Source organism: Marmota marmota, unplaced genomic scaffold (genome assembly GCF_001458135.2).
Source record: "Marmota marmota marmota unplaced genomic scaffold, marMar, whole genome shotgun sequence".
Lineage (NCBI taxonomy): Eukaryota > Metazoa > Chordata > Mammalia > Rodentia > Sciuridae > Marmota > Marmota marmota.
Genome location: NW_025999961.1, coordinates 10,834,424 through 10,850,492, shown reverse-complemented (window position 1 = coordinate 10,850,492; position 16,069 = coordinate 10,834,424). Strand labels below are relative to the sequence as shown.

The following is a 16,069-nucleotide window of genomic DNA, read 5'->3' as shown; positions in this document are numbered from 1 at the left end:
AAATATTATCATGACAGCTTAAATATTATCTTGAGCAAGGACTTCCATGATTTTTAAGGAGTTGCATTTAAACTTTGAGACTAAATTGTTAATAGTATTCTCTCTACTTGTATGTTGTTATTATTTACATACTTTTGCTTTAAAGTTAACTGTGGACTTCCTCATATAGTATACTGTATTATTTATAGCAAGAGAACTTGTACTTAAATTGTTATTTATTTGTTTGACAATGACTCTTTCTCAACAAATATATGCTGTAGTCAATAAAATTCATTTTAAGAAAACAAAAAACTCCTTGTGATTTCCAAAATATATATCTTCTATTGTAAAGAGACCAACTTTGTAATTTTACATATAAGTTACACAAGAACTAATGAAAGAAAACTTCTCCAAAACATTTAAATATTACTTCAGAGAAATAACAGCTACATTTACTTTAGTTGAGAGCAGTTAAATATATTGACAAAATTATTTATGTTTCATTGTATAAGAAAATATTTTCTTAAAAATTACCATTCTTTGTTAATATAAAGGCCTCCTGTCCAATGTCATTTTTATATTGGCCAGCATGCTTTCCTTTGCTCTTCCTAATTAATAGACTTTTATAAAAATAATTAGAAGCATCTTAAGTTAACCTCATCAGAAAGAGCTTCAGGTGTTGAGTTCAGGATCATCTTGGAGACATTTTTAAAAAATAATTATTTTGTAAAAATGAGATATATCTGTATTTGCTCCTATTAAAGGATAACATAAGATTAATTGAGTCCCAAATAGATCTAACATCCATCAAATTGAGCCATAACTAGGAAAAAAAAAAAAACAGTTCTTTCTAATTTTAATATTTAAGGATAATTTTAAATTTCTTTAATTTTGGTAAATAGCATAATAAGCATATAGTAAATTTATCTTAAAGTTTACCTATAAATGTCTACTAAAATTTGTAAGTAGATTTGAGAGAAATTTTATAGTTTTCTTTTTCTCCTTTGGCAGAAAAAAATTTATTTTCTTCATTTCCTATATTAAAGTTAATAATTAAGGATATGGAATTGGAATTCAGAGAAGCTAGGATAAAGAACAGTGAAAAATGTTTGAACACTTTTAGTAAGCTGAAACTGTAATTTAGCATTTTTTTCCTTTCTTACCATAGTAAATAATATTCAAAATTATAGTAGCAGCGTTTGTGACTATTAAACCAATAGAAATCACAGATACTTTATATTGCATTTCAAGTATGACAGCTATCCTCAAACTATATTTAAACTTTCTCTACAAAGGAATAATTCAATAAGCAAACAAATTCTGATTTTTGCTTGTTTCTTGAATTTAGTTAGACATCTTATTTTCTTCCGATTCATTCTTATAAAGTTATATATTTATAGATTCACTTATTTGCAGTACTGTGAATTGAACCCAGGGCCTCAAGCATGCCAGGCAAGCACTCTACTACTGAGCTACATCCCAAAGGTCTCAACTATTTAAACTGTTATGAAAAAATTAAAAAGATTCATCAGACTGTCAAAGTGGTACTGGGAATGAAAACTTTTATAAAGCTCTGCCCTAAAGTTTTAATCATGCCCCCACCAGCATAGAGAGAAACTAAGGACTGCATTTCTTCAAAATTATCAGCACAGATGTGAAATATTTCCCATTCTGTCTTACAAAGTGCTAACTTTTAACTATAGAAATGCAGTAACTATGTCTGGCCATTACTATAAAGACTTGAAATAACAGCAAGAATGTTTTAGTAATTTTGATAATGAAACCTGCATTACAAGCAATTTTAACTAAATGATACAAAATCATTCCATATTTAAGTAATATATTGGGAAGGTGAAAAATAAATATGTGTCTTCTATATTTCTCCAGAAAGAATGGTGACAGATTCTTTTTTTTTCAGAATAATAATAAAAACTTTGTAGGATTTCTGCATAGCAAAAATTTTTTAAAAATGTTTTAAATGATTGTATTTGAATATCAGAATATTTGGTGGATGTTTTGTTCTATCATATGTGCATAAATATCTTTGTGTGTGTACTACATTAATATAGAAATTTTATAAATTGCAATATACATATATTTACTTTATTTTAAATTAGGAAAGTAGAACTGTCTAAGCTATAAAATCAGTAAGAGCTAAAAGGGTAAACCAAATTTAAATCTCCACAGGGCTTCAAAAATATTTTATAGAGGACCTGAACTTTCTAGCAGCAGGTGAGGATGGGAACTGCTCATGGTTATGGTGGTAGTGCCTGTGTTCTCATCTTGGAGAATTTTTTTTTTCTAGATATTTGGATCATCTTAACTGAGACAAATGTTTTCTCCTCACTTTCATCAATCCCCCAGTGAAGTCCTGCAAGGATATCTGGCCAAAGGGATTTCATCCAGATAGCTTGAAAGGATTTGCAATGAAAAGAAGCCAGCATATATGAGCATTAGAATATAAATTTGGCTTTCTCTCTTGCCCTACGCATAAAAATTTTGGATGAACATTTGATGGAAATAATTTTTTGGAGTGTTTTGCAGTGAAACAACTGTTTAATTGAATTAAATTGTTGTACCGTTAGTGTATGCTCAAATAAAACATTTGCTACTGGAAGCACAAATTTATTTAGAAAACATTGCAGGGTAAGTATACCACAGGGTCACAGTGATATTTAAAAACTGAAATTTAACTTTTTAATTTGGTGCATTGCATCTATATATAGAAAGTATTATGAGGAAAATGTTCTATTTTGACAACTTTTATAAATTTGCCAATTGTGTGGGTACGTATGTATGTATATGTATATCTATATCTATATAGATAATATGTATGTATTTGTTGGCATATATAAATATAAGTATAAATATTTGTTAGTAATATTATTTGTAAAGATAAAACAATCTTCAGTTTTGAAAATAATAGAAAAGAGTATTCTAAAATAGACTCAACTATTTTAATGCCAGTATAAAAACACTTTCTGAAGAGTGATTTTGGCATGTTACATAACCATTCAGTAGAAGTATAAACGTTTTACCTGATGAAGTTGATACAACGATTAGATCAGCTTATTAAATCAAATGCCCTTTGCAAAGTAACCATAATCAGAGAAATAACAGTTAATGCCATAAAATGTTGTAAAAATATGTATGTAGCATTTGTTTTATATTTGTGTTTTTTACTGTTTTTTTATGAGTACATTGTAACATAGATACCCGCAAATAACATAATTTATCCCATTTCCCTCCCAAGAACTTTCTCTGTTATTGACCTCTAGAAAACTTAAACTAACCACACAGATAAAAGCTAGAATTACTTTTTTTTTTTCTCATGGAAAAGCTAATTTTGATAAATGTTAAGATGCTTCACCATTAGCTCTGGAGGAGAGTGTTACTTTGTGCACAATTCCTGGACAATGAAGGAGAGAATTATGGGTTCACTGAGCATTGCGAGGGGCATAGCTTACTGAGAAGTATGAGGACACACAGCAGGATGGCGATAAGAGCTCCTGTGCTCAGGCCCGCTGAGAGGACCAAGGCCGCTGCGTTGCAGGATTGCATGTTCCCTTGATTGTCACAGGCACACACCCGAATAGTGAGTGTGCCAGTGCTGCTTTGAATAGGATAATCATTGTCAAAAATTAAAATTGGCAGTAGGTAGGTGCTCATTTTGTTGCGGCTGTACCCATCTTTGCGAGTCATAATTCCTGCTGTATTATCTGGGGGAGAAATTGAAAATATTTCACACTTTTGTAGTTTTCCATCTTAAGGTTTCAAAATTTTTCTTTTTAAAATTTTTTCTATTACCTTTATTGTCTACAATGGTGAAGTTTGGATTGAGAGGAAATTCTGGTACTGGCTCAAAGAAGAATTTGTGGCCTCGTGGAGGGTCATCTTTGTCCATAACACTGACAGTCTGAATCAGCTGAAAGCAAAACAAATGCATATATTTAACAAAACAAAACTAAAAGTAGCCATCTTTTTTAATTAAAAAAATATTTTAAGTCCATGCTTTCATGCTTTGAATTTTGAGTTTGTCACTAAACTTAAGAAACAAAAAAAGTCTTTTTTAGTAAACCATGCCAAGGTGTTTTGTAAAGGTTTTGTCCAAGATAATATTTAATTAATAAATAAAAATGTTTATCTCTATCGTTATTACTTGTCAGTGCTTCTCAAGGATTCATCATCTGTTTCCTTGCCACTGAAACAATGAACTTAAAAAAAATCAAACAAACAAACATGTGATCAGTTCAATAAGTATCCTCTTTTGTCGTCTTGTAAAGCACCAGCCTATTTTATTAGTATTTGGTTCCTAACCCCTTTCGTCCACTAGAAAATGTTTTCTCAAAGGAAGAAATCATACAAGATTCCTTTTAAAAATATAACTTTTTACCACAATTTCAAATCAAGAATACTATTAATATGTTTCCAGACAAGTGAACTCTTCATCGCATACTATCATAAAGAAAAAGATTTTACAGCTATGTGCATTATTGCAACATATTGCATATTTAATTCAGATTGCTTGCCTTTCTTTTAATGTTGTTTGTAAAGATAAATTCATAAAAAAATGCTTCTCAAGTATTGTGAAATCATTGTGGAAGTTGCAAAATTAGGACCCTCTTTGCTGAGCACATAATAATTCTGAAGTGTGGCATAAAGGAAGATGGAGCAGCAAGCACTAGTTTGGGAGGAAAAATCCAATTGAGAACTTCATAACACAAAAGGCACCAAGCTACATATCAATGTTCTGTTTTCCTTGTTCTGGTTCTGCCATCTGTGTGATATGAAATTAAAGTCACGTAATTATGCTTACTTTCAGTTTTCTCTTCTAGAAAAATAAACAGTTGTGCCATTTCCAGGTATACTAGTCCAATATTCTGTGGTGAACAATTATTGAATTTCACAATAATTTTAAACATTTTTGGTTTTTGTGTACCTATTATAGCCATACCATCTACAACTCCTAGCCAATACTCTTCTACTTTAACTTCATATTACATATGAGTTCATTCATTTTATTGATAGATTAACATGTGACTTTGTGTTTCTTTGTATGAGGCTTCTGAAAGTGCACAATTGTTAATACAAAATTAATAATCTTTTTCCCTTAGAAAATTGAAGCACAATATTTTAAAAAATCACAAAATATTTAATATTATTGCTCAACCTCCTGATCCTGAATAATAATAATAAATCTTATTTGTAGAACTATTCTTAATCATTAAAAAATCTTGGTCCTTTAATTGCATGACTTATGTTCTTCAAATGATTTGATGGGCTTTATATTTTAGGAACTATGTTTTATTTTTATCTTTGTTGATTTAATGAAACAGTAAGAATATATATTAAATAATTATAATTATTATCAATCATACTTTGTATCTAATTTTAGTATACATTGTATCAGTAATTCATATGAATCAATAAAATATAGCACAATAATATATAAATGAGTAAAGAACACCTACTGATTCAGGTAGGTTCATTTGTGGTCCCCAAAAGATAAATTCCAGTCCTAAATCATATTACCTATAAATATGATCACAATTGGAACAAACTTTTCTGCAGATATTATCAAGTAAAAATTAAATCTTACTGTATGAGTGAGAGCTCTAATTCAATGACAGGAGTCATCATAAAAACAGACAATTTTGAATACAGAAAGATTTACATCAATAATGCAATGTAGGGCTGGGGCTGTAGCTCATTGGTAGAGAGCCCACCTTGCACCTGTGAGGCATTGGGTTCAATCCTCAGCACCGCATAAAAATAAATAAAGATATTGTGTCCAACTACAGTTAATTTTTTTTTAAAGAATACAATGTAATGATAGAGGTTGAGATTGGAAGTCCACACTCCAAGGAATGTCACAACATCATGGCAACCACAAGAAGCTTGGAAGTTAAGGAAGGATCCTACCTAAAACCTTCAGAGAGAGCATAGACTGGTGACAGATCAATATTGGACATTTAATCTCTAGAATTATGAGAAAAATTATTCCATGGTTTCTAATCATCTAGTATGTGGTAATTTTTCATGGCAACTCCAGGAACCTGATACAAGTGTGAAGATTTAAAAAAAAGCATACATTTATGAAAACATTCAGCTTAAATGAGTTTGAAGAAATTTATACTAAACTCTCATGAGATATTTAGAAGTTCACAGACATTTAAAATCTAGAGTAATCCAAGTAAATAGGCAATCATAACTGTCAGAAGAATCCCTTAAATAATATTTGAAAATATTTGGCAGCATCTATTAATATTTATAGATTAATCATTCATACTTCAAAGCTTATAACAAAGGAAAATTATACCAGTAAGTAAAAATACATAATGTACTCTAGTGCTCATTATGATGCTCTCTGAAAGAATAAGATCTTATTGATTAAGTAAATGTCCATTAGTAGAAAAATAGTTTAGTAAGTTTACTAATGTGTGGCCATGCTATAAAAAAATAAACATCAAATAACAGTAATTATTACTGAACTGAGAACGTGGCCATTATCATGTACCAAAGTGGAAAAAGAAAAATGTTTTTGAACTGAAATAAGCATGTAATAAATCTATGTGAATCAAAAAAGAAAAAAAATAACCACTTCGCCTTATTTATTTATTTTTGAGACATCTTATTATGCTACCAAGACTAGCCTCAAATTCAGAATCCTAGGAGGAGTAGCTAGGATAATAGCTATGATTAGCTTTGATTATAGGCAGAGGCTACCATGCCTGGCTTCCATTGTAATTTTTGAGTGTATGTGGAAGTTGGAAAGTAGTTTCATCCTAGCCAGGATGCTGTAACAAAATGCTACAGACTGTGGCTTATACAAAAGAAATGTGTTTTCTCACAGTTCTTAAAGCTAGAAGTTGGAGATCAGCTTGCCAACATGGTTGGCTTCTTGTGAGAACTGTCCTCCTGCCTTATGTTTTGCTGTCTTTTCTTTGAGTATTCACATGGCATTTCCTGGGTTCGTGAGCTCAGAGAGAAAGAGAAAACATGAGATCCCTGGTATGGCTCCTCATAAGAGCACTTGTTATATCAGATCAACATTTCTCATGACCCCAACTAACCTTAATTATTACCTTGGAGACCCTTTCTCCAAATTCACAACTGCAACATGTGAATGAATTGGGGGGAGGGGCACAAACATTTAAAAATCTCAATTGAAATAAAAAAATGAGTGTTTTCCATTTTATTTTCTTAAATGGACATGGTGAAATTGTCGATGATTCTTACCATCTACATATTTTTGCCTTAAAGAAGTAACTGAATAACTCTTTAAATATACATGTAGATAGATAGGTAGATACAGAGTTGGTGTTCTTAGAAAATTCTGTTTGAATAAAAATTGGGCATATTGTGCATTTCTTTAAATTACTTTAGATATATTTGAAACATTACTTTGTAATTGGAATTTACAAGTCATTAACAATTTTTATTAATGAAAATTATAAATATAATTCATATTTTATAATAGAAAATTATAAATCACAAATATCATTTAGATCAAAACAAAAACTCCTGATTGAGCTATTTAAATTAGAAAAATGTAATAAAAATATTTATCATTATTCTAGTTAAAAGAGAAAATTTTTATTTTTATACTTCACATTTATCTAATAATGTACCTCCATACTTTAATGTATATAACTCAGCCTAATTATGAATCCAAATATGAACTTTGTATATATATATATATGGTTAGAGTCTGTAAACAAGTCAAGATGGTGCCTGGCATTTTGCCAGAGGGAGTGGTTTGTGAAGTAACACCAGCGAGCCATTACGTGTGGAGATTCCTTATTGGTTGACTGCTATATCTAGTTTACGTTAATTAAGATAAGCTGTGTGGAATGTATATATACCCCTCCTGTCCTACAATAAACGGCTCCTACTCCTGCTGTATCAATGTACACAAGTTGTTTGTCACCCCCGGGTTATTTTGCTGGAGCCGGACTGCGGCAATACATGATATTTATTATATGCCTGATGTATAAATTTTCACTATTATATTCTATTAGATTGACAATAAAAATGAGTTTAAAAAATAAATTTGGTTAGATCAAACAGAAGTAAATAAGGAACTAGGAACAGAGTGGCATGAAAAAAATATTACAAATAAATTAATGTCATCTGCCTTCATAAAGAAAAAAAATATTTTAAATTTGTAATAATTTCATTTACCTGCCCAGGTTTTGCATTTTCACAAACAAATGTTTCATAATACATGGCAAATTCCGGAGCATGATCATTAATATCCAGAATTCTGATGAAGACTGGAATATGGCTACTTTGTTTTGGATTATCTGCAATAAGAACATGTGTAAGATTTCAGGCTCATTTACAGAGAAGAACTAAAACCACTTGCCCATTTGTAGCTTAGCAACAGATCAGTTCTGGGGTATTCACTTTCTTAGCTTATGCTGATGAATACATCAACATGGTCCACAGGGAAAGCACAATAATAAGATGAAATATCACTAAGAATGTAGTACTCTATTTTTATAGATTGGTTAATAATTTTTATTAGATTAGATTATGTTTCTATCCTACTCTAAATTATAAAAAATAAAATTTTAAATAAATGAGTGATTCAATAATCCTTAAACCCCAAACTTTTGAAATAATTTCTCTAAAATATTTCTCACAATGTAGCCATTCTACAGGAGAGAAAGAGTCAACTTAAGCCATTACCTGATCACTTTGGTAAAAGATAATGCATTCAGATAGATGTGTTGACAACTTACTTATTTCTGTGGCTGTAATAGTGATGTTGTGCCAAGGGGATGATTCCCGGTCAAGAGGCTTCAGAGTGAAAATAGAGCCATTTTCTGAGTGGATACTAAAAATTCGGTCCATATCAGTATTCCGATCAACAGAGTATCTGGCAGAAAAGAGACTCATAAATTCTGGCATTATTTTAAGATTATTAGTTCTTCAAATATTTCTTAAAGTTATAGGGACTTTCCTCAATGATCTGACAAAGGCATGAAATATAAAGTGCTGATAACGTTCTGGAATCTTTTTATTCTAATTTGTTATATATGACAGCAGAATGCATTACAATTCAAATTACACATATAGAGCATAATTTTTCATATCTCCTGTTGTATACAAAGTAGAGTCACACCATTCGTGTCTTCATATATGTACTTAGGGTAATGATCTCCATCTCATTTCACTGTCTTTCCTGTCCCCATGCCTCCTCCCTTCCCCTTTCTCCTCTTTACTCTATCTAGAGTTCATCTAATACTCCCATGCCCCACCAACCTCTCTATGAATCAACATCCTTATATAAGAGAAAACATTTGGCATTTAGATTTTTGATATTGGCTAACTTCACTTATCATTATATTCTCCAGCTCCATTTACCTGCAAATATCATGATTTTATTCTATTTTAATGCGGAATAGTATTCCATTGTGTATATTTACTACATTTTCTTTATCATTCATCAACTGATGTGCACCTAGTTTGGTTCCACTGTTTAGCCACTGTGATTTGTGCTAGTATAAACATTGATGTGGCTTGGAATCTTTATCTCATAAACAATCTTATATAATTGTTTCCAATATTACTATTGTATTAGTATGCACACTAAAGGCATTATTTATGGTTATGAATTTTTGTGCAGTGAGTTATTGTCACTTGAATCATTTATTTTATCTTAGTATTTAATATAAACATAATAGTATTGTTGAATCAGATAGTCAATATCATTGAGTAAATGAAATATACTCTAAAATTTAAAAACAATATGAATATGTATTCAAAGAGTACATATTAATATAGAGAAGGCTATCATAAATGCATTGTTCTTGAATGGTTTTCTATTCAAGTAACATCTCAGGTGAATAAAAGGTCTTACTCTAATCTATGCCTCAACTTATTACACATAAAAATCTAATCTCAAATACCACAGAGTTCTGTGATTTTCCCATCAAGGATAAATACGGTACATGTTATCCCAAGCTTTATTTTATGGTTGCCAAAATAATGTCTCCTTTCCCAAAGAGTTTCATACCCTAATCCCCATGAATATGTTACTTTACATGGCAAAAATAACTTTGCAAGTGTGATTAAGGCTGAAAACATTGATACAGAAGATTTTTCTCAATTATGCTGATGGGTAAAAACTAATCGTAAGAGCTATTAATAGTGAAACTGGAGGGAAGATAAAAAAGTGGTCTAGGAAGAGGAGACAAGCAAAGAGGAGAGAATTAAGGGGTGATAAGGAAAGATTTATTGTGGATGGCTTCAAAGATGGAGGAACAAGGAATGGAATGAAGGCAACCTGTAGAATCTGGGAACAGTCTTTAAACTGACAGTCAATGATGAAACAACAAACTGGCTCCACAACTGCAAGGATTTGAAATCTGCTAGCCACCAGAATGGGCAAGAAAACAATTTTCTCCTAGAGTCTGTGGAAAGAAACATGGTCCTGTCTACAATTACACCTTTACTCATGGTCTGGTGAGGTGCACACCATAATTTTGACCCACAGAACTACAAGAAAACAAACTTGTGTTTCTTTATTTAAGTTGTTAGTGTTGTGATATGTTCTTATTGCAGCAACAGAAAACTAATACACTCTCTAAAGATTTTTTTTTAAAGAGCTGTCTTAAATTCAAGATGGTAGATAGATCCAATCTTGCTATGCATGACTAGCTAAAATTTGAGATTTCTGTTTCTGAGTTTTTCAGGAGCCATATAGGAAAGGGAATGTTTCTCAAACACCATCATTCACATGAATCATGGGTAGTTCTTAATAAAACAGGATTTGATGGGTTGGTGGTATAGCTCGTTGGTAAAGTACTTTCTTAGTATGCATGAGGCCCTGGGTTTGATCTGCAGATTGCAACAACAGTAAACCCTAGAATTTGCAATAGTAGGTCTATTATGGGAGCTGGGATTCTGCATTTTTGACAAACTGAGGTGAATCCTATCTTGGGCAAAGCCTACATTCAAATACAGCCTATTGGATAAAGTTCTCAGAATGAAGACAGAAGAACAACCATGAAAGACAGAAAACATAAAAATCAGCATCTGGTTCAATTCTCATTTTTATATGTGTCTCATTAAAGATATTTAACAAAGGAATTCACTTTGATTATAATATATTAGAAAACTTAACTACCTAATTATAATTCTGTATGAGTCATTCTGGCACTAACTTTGAAAAACATTATACAGGCATGGTGGTGGATGCCTGTAATTCCAGCGCTCAGGAGGATGAGGCAGGGACATCACAAGTTCAAAGCCAGTCTCAGCAAAAGTGAGGCACTAAGCAAATCAGTGATATTCTGTCTCTAAATAAAATACAATATAGGGCTGGGGATGTGGCTCAGTGGTTGAGTACCCCTGAGTAAAGTCCTTGGTACTCCTCTTCCATAAAAACCAAAAAAATATTAATAATACATTTTTAAAGATTCTAAACATCATGAAAAGTTGGCAATTTCAATATTGTTGGACAAAAACATGTTTATTTAAATTCTACTTTTTTTGGGGGGGGGGTGTTGTTTTAATAGAGGCTACACGAGTTGATCTATTGTTATAAAAGCTCTGCTGAACTTAAGAAATCCAAAAAGAAAATCTAGATCTTGAAAATAATTTTAACATTTAATGTAGTTCATAAAGGTTCTTTCTTTCCTAGTTTATTTTAAACTATGTTAAATGAATGTTTTAAACTCAGAAATACTGTTTCAAAGACAGTATTTGGGGCACTGAAAAAAATATATTGTGTTTTATCTCAAAGGTAGAATTTTGGAAAAGTTTATAGTCTCAGATTTCTTTGTGCACCTTATTCCTAACTCATGGAACAGTTTAGTCACTCTTTTTCCTTTGGAAGGACTGTGCAATGGGGAAACTGAGGTGAATCCTATCTTGGACAGAAATGGAAAAACCTCCTCATTTTTTCAATAATCACTGAAATTTTCCTACATAAGAATTTTGGAAATTAAAACAAAACTGATTTGATTTATGATCATTTAACAGGAAGTAGTTGTAATTCTAGAGTGGGAAACACTAAGGAGACACAGGACAATTAGAAATCTATATATATAGCATTGAACGTATAAAAGAAAAAAAAGGAAACAAAACTACATCAGATTTCTTAAAATAGTTCTCTGTTACGTACTTATCTGCAGTAGATCTGATTTTTAAAATCATTACCAATACACCTAAGTTGAAGATGTCAGGTATTTCGAATTGTGTCTTTTTAAACTTTATTGATTAATTGTGCTAACAAAATTTTGAGGTTTTTTAATCCATAAGTTTCAGCATTTCTAAAATTTAGTTCCCAATGTGGGCTGTTTTTACCTTTGGGATCACATCTCTATTATAAGGTATTTAGGAGAAAGACAAAGAAAATTACTGCAATATTAAGTATGCTTTATTTTCCTTACATACACCAAATTCTATTTATGAGTAAAAGCAAACATGAAATGCACACAAGGAAAGCAAAAAAAACAAAAAAAAAAACAAAAAAAACCCATGACCACATCTTGTGTGGAATGAAGCAATTACAGTATCCTCTGTAGGTGCGTCTCTTCATTGTTGGAAAGGTCAACAGTCAGCCATTATCTATTTCTGTCTGAATAGATCTTGAACTTTTTTTCCTACTGTTTCCATTAAGATCAAAAAGGAAAATAAAATTTTCTTTTATCCCCATGGTTACTTTCCCTAGAGATTATCATGTGCAGTCTGTGAGGAAGGAATAAGCAACAATTCTAACAGTATTAAAGTCAAGGTTTGACCCTCTTGTAGCTTAGTAGGATCAAAATGGATGTGTTTCTGTCTGCCCCTACTCCAAGGTTTAACCTTGAAAGACATTGCTTTTTAAGTTAAGAATCATAAAGGAAAATCACTTTAACAATTTAGAAATAGCTTACTTTGTTAATGATACAGGTCTATATTTAGCAAATTTCGTCAGTGCACATGATGCCTTACTATTTGTCAAAAGCCCAAAGTAATTTTCTTTTATTTAATAGCCAAGTTCTATTTTCAACACAGAATAGGAACATTCTGGTTTACCTATTAATAATAAATACATTGGATTACAAAAAACCAGCAGAAAGAGCTTGATAAACACTTAACACAGAAGAAAACCTCTCTCACTGTCCCAGCAGATGGCCTATAATAGCAGTAATACATTATTGATTTCTGATTTCCCTACACTGAATGTTGAACGGTAAGTTACAAAAGAACACCAGCATAATTTTTTTGGTGTATGAATGCCTGTTCTAGAAAGATGATCCAACCATTGGGTGTCAAATAACAAGTGAAATAAAGCAAAGAGAACTGAACCTGTAGCCAATCTCTAGATTCCATTTTTTGTTTGCTTTCCATTTTCATATTCTACCATTAAAAATCAAACCCATATCATATACCTGAAATTTTTTACTAAAAAAATTACAAGTAAAAAGGAAACTGAGTTAAGACAGGAGGCCAAATCAGTAATATGCTATAAATAGCTTATCATTACATTATTTTTCCTTTATTGGATTCATGTTACTTCTTTCAATAAGTCAGTAGAGTCCTGATATGGATCTACTCTTTCCATTCTAGCTTCTACTTATGAAGTTTCCATAGCTGAGAACCATGAAATGATTAAAAACACGAATGTTTGTTATATGATGAAATTACTTATAATTCTTTTTCTCTATTTTTATGTGTTCTTTTTAGTTATAGAGTCTACTTTGACTTATTTATATAAAAACATGGAATATATCTTATTCTAATTAAGATCACAGTCTTATGGATGCACATAATGTTGAGATTCACTGTTGTGTATTCATAGATGTATGTAGGAAAGTTATGTCAGATTCACTCCACTGTCTTTCTTATTCTTATCACCACCTCTATTCCCTTAATTTCCCTTGGGTTAGTATTTATGTATCAGAGACCACACTCAAGTGTTAGTTTTTGGGAATTGGCTTATTTAACTTAGTATGTTAGTCACTACATCCATCTACTTATTGGCAAATATCATAAAGTCATTCTTCTTTATGGCTGAGTAACAGTCTATTGTGTATAGAAACCACATTTTATTTATCCATTCATCTGTTGATGGACAACAAGGCTGGTTCCTTAGCATAGCTTTTGTGAAGAGCTGCTATAAACATTAATGTGGCTATATCATTGTAGTATACTGATTTTATGTCCTTTGGATATACACCAAGGAGTGTGATAACTAACTCAAATGGTTGTTCATTCCTAGTTCCATTCCAATACTGCTTTCCAGAGTGGTTGCACCAATTTGCAATCCAACCAGCAATGTATGAGTGTACCCTTTTCCCCACATCCTCACCAATATTTATTGTTGTTTGTCAGAATTTCCATTCTGACTCAAGTGTGATGAAATCTCAGTGTAGCTTTAATTTGCATTTCTGTAATTGTTGGAGATGTTTAACTTTTTTTTCACGTTTGTTAATTATATTAATTCAGAATATTCTTTTCTAAGTTTAGTATTGTTGTTACACCATTATTATGTTACCCTCTGAAATAAAAGCACCACTATATATGAATGCACTTATGCACATATTTTTGTTTATATTGGAATCATATATATTTTGTTGAAGCATAACTAAATTTTTGCCATAAGTACTTTATTTTAGTTTTAACAGCAGTATAAAGGATTTCTTAAAAAAAATCATTGAATTTTAAATACACTAAGCGTAAAATAGGTGTGAAATGAATCATGATGTTGTTTCAGACCTTGTCAAGCTATAATCGACTCTACAACTTGGGATAAGTAACTCCATGATAACTAATGTGGTGAAGCAGAGGTGACAACAGCTGCTAACTGTAACAAAAATTTCATGTTGCAAGTAGCAGATGTATTTCAGAAAATATGTTTGATGACAGATTTACAGGGGGTGAGTGTTGGAAGAAGTAGTTCCCAATATTTTCTGGAAAAATATGAATCCCCATGATGCTAATTGCAGCCTGTTTTTGCATTTAGGAAATAGTCATTTAGTCATCTTTCTAAATTGCATTAGAGAAAGCAAAGACTTCTACATGGGCTTTTGATGTAACACTTGCCTAGCTCATGGGGGGGGCCTGGGTTCAATCCCCAGCCCCGTGCCCCAAATTACATTGTTGACTCACTGTTGAATTAATACCGATTTTTCTTCATACTATATTTGGAGTTCTAAAGTATTTTTCCCCCATACATTTACATGTTAATAGCATTCAGTCTATAATGCTTTTTGGGGGGCAGAATTGGCAATATAATTTAAGAAATATAATTTGAGATTAATTTGTTCTTTTAATATTTTTCTTTGAAAGGCACTTTTTTAGATTTACTGGTAAAATCATTTCTCATTGTTTTTTTCTCCAGGATGTGAGTTCTGTATCCAAGGCCAATATTTCTGGGAGGACTATAAACTTAAAAATGTAACAACCAATTTTTAACACTGTGAAACAAGAATACAAATTTGACTATAGATCTTTTTGACACAGAACTTTATTTTTGAAATTGTACCTTCAGTAAATTATTATATTTAGGTGAAGATTGTACATATATTTATTATTTATATATATATGCCTAAAATATATACAAAATATATGTAACCTCTATATGTAATCTATATGTGTAATCATATATTGATACAAAACATGTATATGTAATCTATATATATTATATATGTGTGATCTCATATATATGTATTATATGTAATCTATAATATACATATAAGCTCCAAGCAATCTAAATTTTTATCAATGATGTATTATTGACATAATAGTGCATTATTTATAAAAAAAATTACTGAGTTTGGAACATAAGTGAACACACAGAATTTAAAACATACAAAGACTAAAGGACTCAATGATATAAAAATGAGATAGATTGACAAATTGTTTGAATAATGGAATATTTAATAGAAGGGCAGTAAAGTAACACAGGAGTAACAGAGAATTTCATGTTTTATTTGCTACAAAATTTCCTGTGTTTTTGAAAATGCATTGCTACACTTAAACAATTCGGGGACAATTTTTAAAATAATTTTTCATTTTTCTTTTGACAAAAATAGAATAATAGGGGATGGATTTCCCATACACACTAAACACCAAAAAAAAAAAAAAAAGG

General features: G+C 31.1%; 1 protein-coding gene across 1 annotated transcript in view; it reads right to left on the bottom strand.

Annotated features, from left to right (window-relative positions):
* Positions 1 to 16,069, bottom strand: part of Cdh9 (cadherin 9) — a 144,042-nt gene that overhangs the window by 6,457 nt on the left and 121,516 nt on the right. Inside the window, exons 8-11 of the mRNA XM_015496426.2 lie at positions 8,727 to 8,863; positions 8,164 to 8,285; positions 3,787 to 3,904; positions 3,447 to 3,698 (exon numbers count right to left, since the gene is read on the bottom strand). Coding sequence (XP_015351912.1) covers positions 3,447 to 3,698; positions 3,787 to 3,904; positions 8,164 to 8,285; positions 8,727 to 8,863 — 629 coding nt within the window. The remainder of the gene's footprint in view (positions 1 to 3,446; positions 3,699 to 3,786; positions 3,905 to 8,163; positions 8,286 to 8,726; positions 8,864 to 16,069) is intronic.